The sequence below is a fragment of the Clinocottus analis genome, unplaced genomic scaffold, assembly GCF_023055335.1.
Source record: "Clinocottus analis isolate CAN_PGR_092001 unplaced genomic scaffold, fCliAna1.0.p SCAF_21, whole genome shotgun sequence".
Taxonomy (NCBI): domain Eukaryota; kingdom Metazoa; phylum Chordata; class Actinopteri; order Perciformes; family Cottidae; genus Clinocottus; species Clinocottus analis.
The window spans coordinates 3890974-3900973 of NW_027175943.1; the positions used below are offsets into that span (position 1 = coordinate 3890974).

Consider the following 10000-nt stretch of genomic DNA (forward strand, 5'->3'; position numbering starts at 1 on the left):
CACAAGAACGCGACTGGTCTGCTGGAACGCACACATTTCCTACAACGTGGTTCCACGCTCGGTGTTCTTCTTGTTCTCCCGGGTCCAGTCGCCGCTGCTTCTGGGTTAAAAGTGAGACTAGTTGCACAAGCAGATGTAACTTCTTAACAGGGAATTTTAGACTTACGAGGTTTCCCAAGCGGCCGTATAAAGATCGCATTGTTTTTATAGAGCCTCTGTCGACCGACGAGTTCTCTTTCCCCCTCTGAGTCGCAGAAAACATATTTATACAAAAACAGCTCACGGGGAAGCATCTTTTAAAAGTTTTAACAGCCGTCACTAAACTGCGCTCCGGGGCCGCTTGATACGGAGGAGGAAAGACAGCAGACGGCAACATGAGAGCGAGTGTGACACTGATGTCAGACGACGTGAACACCTGTTACACAACACAAAGTAAAACTGTGGTTTTTTGGCAGGTAGATTAGCGAAGGTCGCTGACGCTTTCTGACACAATGACAGCATTCATGTCATGAATGCCTTTATTATACATTTAAAAAAAAAAAAAAAGGTTTCTCTGGCCTTCTTGTATTCGACCCTGCTGGCCTCCACACATCTCTTTGTGTGTGTCGGGACAATTAAAGCCCCGTGTCGACGTTTTAGACAACTTTTACATCTATTTCTATAAGATGTTTCTATTCTAAGAGCATGTACATCATTTTAGTTTTGTTCTTGAGTGAAAAAGAGGAAATTTTAGACTGAGTTTATGTGGATTGTCAACTTTTTTTTGCATAACTCCTCCCCTCCATCCTCCTGTAAACACACTACAATGACCTGAGAGGTGTTTTCTGGATGAAAAAATAAAACGATTAAAGTTTAAGAGCCCGCTCAACTCTATGTGAACTGCTGTGAGGGTGTTAACATGAAAGTCACTCATGCAAAAACAGTCCAACACGCACATGCACACGTTCAAATCCAAACTTACACAAACTAAATCTCTAACACACCAGCGCCTGCTGATCACGTTGTGGTTGTTTTTAAAAGAGGAATTAAACACCTTGATGGCTCATTTTAAATAACAAAATGTCATTTTGTGTGCTTCGAAACACAAAAGTATTTATGTATTCATATTTATATAACCAGGATCCTTTAAAATCACAAAAACCTGATCAAATATTTTTTTTAAAGCAACAAAAATGTTTTTAAATTCCAAAAGTTAGAGTAATTATAATGTTTTGGGGAACTTTAAATTAGAAAATAATGTTTCCTTCTAATAAAAACTATTGCTGTTTGTATATATTTAATTATATTGCAGATTTTTAAATTAGTGGCAGCTAAAAATCAAGTGTAAGTTATTTTTGAGACTTTAAAACAGTTGCTTTTCACATGGCGGCCACTTAAAAAGCAGAAATACATTAAATCAAAGACCGACTGGGACAAAAAAGGACAACAATTGCAAACATTTGCTCACATCTGTGCATCGTTCCCCGAGCTTTACATTAGAGATTAACCATGACTCCATTACTGTGCTCTCTCCCATTGGCCGCAGGATTAAAAACCAGTTTAACAAAGCCCGGAGACCATTAAACCCATATAGCTTCTCCACGGAAGAGCTGCGTACAACAATAGGCCGGCTGGTACAAAGGCAGCAGAGACGTCAGCGGCACTCGGGGGGACCTGGACCAGCTTAAAGTGACCACACAGCATGGCGTCCCCAAACCTGCTGAAGTCACAGTCAGACCTGTCGGAGCACAGGACACCTCCAGGAATGTGTCCAGGCTTTTGTCTTTTTTTTTTTGTGCACATAAAAAAAGTAAAGTTTGACACGTTTTCATGGTGGAATCCTGATAAATGTAAAGAAATAACCTTCAAAATGTTCATTTGATTAACCGGATACATCTTATACATAGAGGACCTTTACGATGAAAAGGTGAATTTCATATTGTCCTCTTGACACAGACATACAGGAAACTATGAAAGCTAGACTCAAGTCACAAATCATATTAATGAACCTTCTCCTGCAGGAAACCTTCACAATAAAAGCATCTCTGATCATCCATCTGTATGATCAGTGATCATCCATGAGCAAACTAGCTGATCATGAAGGTATAGGAGGGGCTTTTCTGTTTTACTTCATGGTTTCAGTGCGCGTGCCCCCCCCCCCCCCCCTGCAGTGTTTCCCTGTATCGGGGAGCCACCTGCTGGGATGAAGGCACAGCGCGCAGGTAACGCGTTACCGAGGTTCCTGTCAGAGTTTGGAGGTTTTCCCGTCACGACGCTGCAGCGACAAGAGACGCAGACAAGCTGCACTCAGGGACGCGCGTGGTGTCCACGCGCGGCCGCGTCTCCTCCACTGCGTCCAGACGCAGCGCTTTAAAGTGGATTTGAAAGCGTGTTTTCTTCTTCTGCAGGTGGAGCACGATGCAGTTCAAAGTGAAACTAATTTAAATAATTAATGAATAATATAATTAATGTGTGTTTGTGTGTGTGGGGGTTCTGAAGCAAATAGACTTACAATAAATACGCATGTTTTTCTGTGTTTTTTTTTCTTCTTCTTCCGCCTGCAGCACACGCGCTTTTATTGACTTGTTTTTATCATATTTACTCTTATTTGACCTGCGGGTCTTTGCTGCCTGAACTTTCATTGAGAGAAACGTGTTAGGAGAAGAAAGTGTGTCTAAAAGTCTTCAAAATATCATTAACGCTGCACTGAAATACATTTGGAAAGTCGTAATACAAAGCATAATTAAAGTGTTACGTTTAATCTGAGGTCTGTGTTTCTTGCCACGATACTTTGGAGACACAATAATCTAATTATTTTTAATAAAAATCTCAAATTGTCTTTAAGATAATGCACTTTTTCTTCTGTAATTCTGTTGAAGTCTGGATGCTGCACGTTGGCCCCTTGTGCGTTTTGCGTGTGTGTTTCCAATGTCTGCTCCCTCGTTGCGTGATCAGTTTGAATACCTGACCAAACTAATTGGAGTTACAGCATGGGTCAATGACCAAATCCCCAAACATTGTTAAAAAACACTTAACGATCCAATCTCCCATATTACTGTAATTAGTATTTGTGTTTCAGTCACAGATAAAGAGGCCTGTCCCGTTCATAAAGAACTTTATGGTAAGAAAAGGCGTCAGATGTTGATTTAATCATGTTGTGGGTGCTAATGTTTCTGAACCAGAGGGAAATAGTTTGATTTGAGTTGAAAATAAGAGAAACTATTGTTCAAATTTTTGGGGTTTGAATCTTCTGTGATATATTTGTATCGAGGGTTGTGAGAGTTTAGCACAATAATAGCATTAAGTTATTGTCTGCAGCTGTTTGCAACAGGTTTATTATTAAAAACGTGAACAAAAGAAACAGCTGATTGTCAAAATATCATCAGGAACAAACAAGTTAATGTTTCGATGGCAATATTCCTGAAGCCAATAAAGATTCAACTTTAAAAAACCTAAATCAAAGCCTCCTGAAAAAACTAAACTTTCTATCTAAACTTTTTTTTCAAAGGTATTCCGGGTTGTAATGCCTTAAAAACACAACGAACAGAAAAGTAAAACTGTTTGAAAGCACGTTGCTTTAAAAACTTTGCAATCCTGCAGCGAAAGGCCTCGGAGAGACAAATAAATAGAATGTAATGTAAAAAAAAAAGAAGATCGACGGAGAGATGAATAGATGGATAGATAAAGAAAGAAAAAGCCTATAGAGGCTGTTTGCTAAAAGAGCTGCTTTATTGCTCTATAAATTGAACATGAAAATCAAATTACTTCATGGCAAACTCGTGAAGACCTTGAGTGGCGAACCAACAAACACTGTAAGCCACCTGAAAACAACAACAACTCGCTTAAAAGGGACATATTTAACTTTGAGGGAGCTCAATCTTTACTTTTCCGATGCTGCGTGATTAGCCTTGAATGTTGCATTTGCTTAAATTATGCAAACGCCGCAAATAGGAAGAAGATAATCGGAAGAAAGAAGAGTGACGCCGACTAAAAGCATTTCGATCACGCGTAAAAGCTGCTTCAATGGCACGCAGCATTAAGGGAGCTCGGTGCGATGGGTTCAGTGTTTCACGCCATTATCCCGCGGACACTTTGATTATTTACATTCGCTTCTCACTTGAAGGTCATGCAGTTTGCGTTCAGCCAATCCGCTGCGTCTCCTCAGCGGCAGCAGGAAGCGGAGGCCCTCCCACTAACACCCCTAGTGTCAGCACTAATGAGGGACACAGTGGCTGCTCTGTGTTCCCAAAAACACACACACACACACACACGCGCGCACACACACACACACGCGCGCACACACACACACACGACTATATGTTTGGGTTGATATTAATGTTAGTGTACTCCATGCGTAAAGCTCCTGCAACAAGTGTTTGGAGGTGATTGAAGTCTGTAAAGCACAAAAGGCCTCCCAACCGCCTCCTGCTTCACACTGTTGACACCAGAATAAATGGGCTCAAGTTGACCTACTTTAACTTTAATTCGTGGATTTATGTCTCGAGGTTTTCGTCCAGACTATACCCCGTATACATTATTGTTTTATTAGAAGTGTTGGCTTATTTACTGGGAAGATGTTTTATTTCCTCCGATCTATTTGAGGTGTAAGTGCAGTGTTGTTGACAACGTGTCGGCAGGTTTGAGGCAATAAAATAAACTCAGAGGCAGTGCTCGTCATTTCTTAGCCCCACACTGTGTAAAATAGTACATAGAATAGGAAAAAAATCACTACATTTATGTTCACGCACGAATATTTCCCCTAAATATAATCTGACATTCCCAGAGAACATGCAGTATATTCTAGAAACCTACAGTGTGACGCATATCTCTATTGGTTGGCTGGAGGCCATGTTGAGCAGCTAGTTAAGATCATATATTTGTTGAAAGCTATGCTGTTTGAGTATATCATAATATAATGTTTTATGTGGTTAAAAACAAAAATTAGAAGCATAAACACCTGCTGTTCACTGCAATATTGCTGAATAAGTTCGTATTTATGAGAGAGAAAATCCCTGTTTGCATGCCATAAAAAAGCAGAAATATGGGCTATAGTCTGTGAAAGAGTGTAACTGATGACGTACATGAGACACAGAGGGGTTGGGCTCGCGACGCCGCAGGAAGGTTTGAATGCAGCGCGCGGGGTCTGGGTGATAAAATGTCAGCACACTGATGTACCGGTTTGTTTTTCACGTCACACAAACATCCCAAACTGCACAAGAAAAAAACACGTCACAATGGGTTTCTGGTGCTGCGCTGGAAGCCAACAGAGTTTTCTCTTTTTTTTAATTCAAGTAGCCTAAAAGAAAATTAGTAGAAATTTCAGCGTATATTTTATCAAGAAAGGAACGAAATTTGCCCATTACACATGATCTACGCTGCCACGCAATATTGTGCAGCTATACATTATTTAAAACAAATGATGTAAATGTGGACAGATGTATTTATGTGTATATATAGCCGTAAGGCCATGAAGGCTTCAAGCACACATGTAAGGTCAGGTGCACACATGCACTGTAATGTGTTGATATTCCGTTATGCTCCTCGTGAAAAGCAAAGGATCCAGCAGAGTAAACGACGTGTCATTCATTAAACATCTCTGGTTTGGATCGTAAACGTGTTCCGCCTGGCCTCGGGACCCGGATGTGACCGTTTAAACAGTCCTGGGCGGGGCCGCTCTTCTACTCCTCAACTCTGATTGGCCGAGGAGCCAATTGAGGGCCCTCAGACACACCTGTCACGCAATTAATAATATGGGCAAATACAACTCGGAATGACCCACAACGTAGACTTTACCAACAAATACCAAATAACAAATGCAACCAACACTTTAGTATTAAAACATCCAACAGCCAAAGTGTAGCTACTGGTGGCTAGGCTACTAGCTAGCTTAGTGGAGGACATATTGTTTCGGCCGAGCTGTATCTTCTTCTTCGTCGAACACGTTTTTAAAAAGCTTTTGTTTCGTTAGCACGTTCCTACCTGAGTCTCGGAGAGATTCAGCTGCCTCGCGAGCTCGGTGCGCTCGCGGCCCACGACGTACTGGCACCGCTGGAACTCGAGCTCGAGCCGGTACAGCTGCTCGGCCGTGAAGGAGGTGCGCGTGCGCTTGGGCCGGTCCAGGTCGAGGCCCTTCGGCAGGACGATCTCCCGGATGGTGCCTTTGGCGTCTGTGCGGAACAACACGGAAACGAACAAAATGAAGTCTCAAGACAACGAAACACACAACAGCTATCTTTGTTTTAAGTTAAAAAACCGAAAGTATTGTTCACGAGAATCTGAACGTGTCACTTTTTTTAAAGTGAGTTAAAAAACAGATGAACACACCTACAGGCCTGCATCGTGCCAAAGAGATAAAATAATAATAAGTATGGCTAATGGCTTTGAAGAGAAAATGGATATGTGTGTGTGTGTGTGTGTGTGTGTGTGTGTGTGTGTGTGTGTGTGTGTGTGTGTGTGTGTGTGTGTGTGTCAGCACTAAGGACTGTTAATAACACACTTGTGTCAAAGACCCGTATGTCTTTATGTCGCCTATGTACACAAACGTGATGAAAATAACCCTTTTCGGTAATTGTGTAAACATTGGTGGCTCATAATAATGGCTGACTTGAATAATTTTTCCACGTCACGGTGTAAACTCCATATTAAGGAAGCGTATCAAATATTTGGGAGAATTTCTCCCCATGAATCAAACCCACAAACCGACAACCTGCGTAATGTCTACGTGCATAATGTTGGTCCGCACGTGATTGAATGCAGGCTATACGTCAGTTATGTGTAATTAAACATGACACTAGGGTTTTTATTAATATTCTTTGACATTAAACAAAGTCACTGCATCTAGAGTGCTTCATTGAAAATTCTAAATATTTTTGGAAGTAGATGCTGATGAAAATATAAGCTATAAACGGAGAAAGCTGCTCGGTTTATGCCTCCATGTCTCTATCGAAGAGGCGATGAGCGCTGGATCTCTGTCCGGGGCCAGCAAGTGTTTCCCAATGAGTTGGCATAGATTTATTTATCTGCACGACAAAGAATTTAGAGCCAATCAAAAGCTTCACTTTCAACTGTTACCAAAGTTATAGTATAACACAAAGACAACAACAATAACGGTGTGTGTTGGTTTTGAGGACAAATCCTGAATCAGGCTACGTTATCTCATAGTTTTACGTCTTATTGGTGTAAACGTGTTTGCATTTTATTTTTTACTTATTGTTTGTTGGCCATCTGCTATCAATCTCATATGATTTATTATTAAGTGTCTGCTTCGATTTTTATTTCCAAAGACTGTCCTGCAAAATCTGAACTTATTTTAATAGAAGAAGAAGAAATTGAGCGTAACACTATATATCCAAGAGGTTTGAGTAAATTAGAATATTAGAGAGCTTTCCTGCTGGATCCGGGTCATTACATCCCGCCCTGGACACACAAGCCCTCAGGTTATTGTCTACATCGTTAAAAAAAATAAATGACAATCGTTACTTTAATTTAGCTGTAAAGGAACAAATGCTGGAGGTTTTGAACACGCGTTTCAATAAGTCAAGACTTTGTATTTTTTGTTTTGTAGCCGGGAATATTTGTTCGTATTTATCACATTGAATGGAAGACAAGACGTCCTCTTTGTCCGAGGTTTTGAGGTCATAAAATATGCAATTCAATAAAATATGAAGAACCTTGAATTAAATATGAAACAAAACTGATTGAACCGAACATCCATAGTGTTTCTATAGGAGTGCAACCGGATAAAAGAGTCAAACTTAAGTTTACATTTTTTGTGTTATTTTTTTTGTTTGTTGCTATAACAGTAAATGTGGACTTGCAGCTCAGCTGCTAGCATCAAACTTTTAAAGCGTCGTAATATAGAAGTTAACACAATATATAATATAAATATATATTTAATATACCGGACCAGCTAATAGAGCAGGTGTAGAGGAATGATCATTAATATATATTTATGCAACCTTTATTTTACATTTGGAAATACATAAAGGAAGTGAATCAGTGCGTAAAAGGAAACTGTGTCTGGTTTCGCTCCAGCATGGGAAGTATGGCCTCAAAGAGTTAATAAAACCAGTTATTACCGCAGCTATTTATTAAAGCAGCATTTCAATCACAGAGTTATGGACAGTGGTTAGTCTGCAGGCCTATAAGCTACATCATGGCGCATGCCTGCAGGCCTCCATCTTTACGCACAACACATTTGCGTAATGTCTCACCACAGAGGCCACAAACACTCCTAATATTCACAAATACAGTTACAAATTATTCTACACGACTTTCAGAGCAAAAACAAGAGCTTAAATGGAAGGGGAAAAAAATACAAATTGAGAGCAGAGGAGGGAAAGAGCTGTGTGCGTAGACACGCTGACCTCTCGGTGACCCCGGAAAGCCATCCAGACTCGGCTTCAAAAACAAATCCTGGCACTGCGGCGTTAGCGTCCTTCGCTAAGAACAAAATGTTCAACATCTCGGCCCGAAGCCGGCGCACAGGCCGGTCCAACACAGACCAGGTCCTCCTCTGATGGGACGCCACGAACAAGCCAGTGCACACCTGCTCATGGAAATCATAAGGAATCCATGTGATCAGCAGCGGGGCTTTAACATAGAGCTGCTCCCAGGCGACGGCAGCTCTATGATCACTATATCCAGAATAAAAAGGAATAATACACGTATAAAAAGACGATGTTACTATTCACGGAGCTGCGATTACAGACAACTTCTGGCACAGACTGACGCTCTGCCGGCAGTTTAAATTGTTTTTATTCACCATAATATGTGTTGTCTGCCTCCATGTTCTCTTTGGCCCGTTTCCTCTCGTGTGTCTCTCTTGAATTGAATTTTAAAAAACTTAAAATCAGTGGTTCTTATGTTGACTTTGCTATTATTATTATTGTTATCTAAACACGAGCTGCTTGTGATGCCGCGAAACGTTCAATACGAGATAAAACCAGCAGACCATAATACCCATTATCCGCCTGTAACTAAGGATTGATAGCCAGACGTATTGATTATGTCCTTATGGCCGTCACACGACGCTGCAAAAACAATCATAAAAAATACTAGTTGCAAGTTTTTTTTTAGTTTTTTTGAAAAATATATATATAATTTCTTTCTGTGGGATTTTGAGTGGAAGTAAACCTGCTGAAAAATGTTTTCCACCACTTTAGTGTTTTTAAAATGTGACTCAGATATTAATATATTTGGAGTTCAGTGCGTCCCCTCCTCGGTGGGTTTTTCTGTTTACGTGCTGCAATAATAATTACGAACCTCCGAAATGCAAATAACCTTAAATAACCCGCAGGCCAGAGCAGATTTCTACAGGTTTTCTTTGTGTCACTTGGGCCCTGTGAGCTTCCCTGGAAGCACACAACACACATTTACTTTTCCATAATTTAACGTGCAACTGTAAATCAAATACAAACGTTTGAGGCTATTTTCGACTTACAATATAATTCAAAAACTACATATATTCCTAAATACCAAAATAAAAAATAAAAATAATAATGGCAACATGTTTTGTTTACTCTATTTTAAAACTATATTCTGACTGCTGTGATTTGACTTAATTTTCTTAATTTATAAAAAATAAATAAACCATCATTCAGAGGCTGCAGGCCTCCAGCAGGAGGGCGTGGACATATTACATTAAATATTATTCTGATGTGCATCACCAGAACGCTGGCACACAAAGGCAATCAGCAACCTCACACACCACACACACACTTCTGTGTGTGTGTGTGTGTGTGTGTGTGTGTGTGTGTGTGTGTGTGTGTGTGTGTGTGTGTGTGTGTGTGTGTGTGTGTGTGTGGCGGTTATCGATGAAGAGCTGAACGATGCTTTCATGTTTTTTCAGCTTCTTTGTTGATACAAAAACAAAACAGCCTCCAGGAGTTCATCTCTCCGGATTTTATTAAACCGTTTTCTTTTGTTCTGTTTTCTGCTTTCAGCTCTTATTAAATATAATAATCCACTGTAGGAGAAATAACACAGACAATTGTTCACATCCTAATTCACTGATTTGACT

At 40.3% G+C, this 10000-nt stretch overlaps 1 protein-coding gene across 2 annotated transcripts in view; it reads right to left on the reverse strand.

The window, feature by feature from the left end:
• Positions 1-10000, reverse strand: part of vax2 (ventral anterior homeobox 2) — a 20835-nt gene that overhangs the window by 9798 nt on the left and 1037 nt on the right. For both annotated transcript variants that reach the window (XM_068588035.1, XM_068588034.1), the window contains one exon: positions 5959-6146. In XM_068588035.1, coding sequence (XP_068444136.1) covers positions 5959-6146 — 188 coding nt within the window. The remainder of the gene's footprint in view (positions 1-5958; positions 6147-10000) is intronic.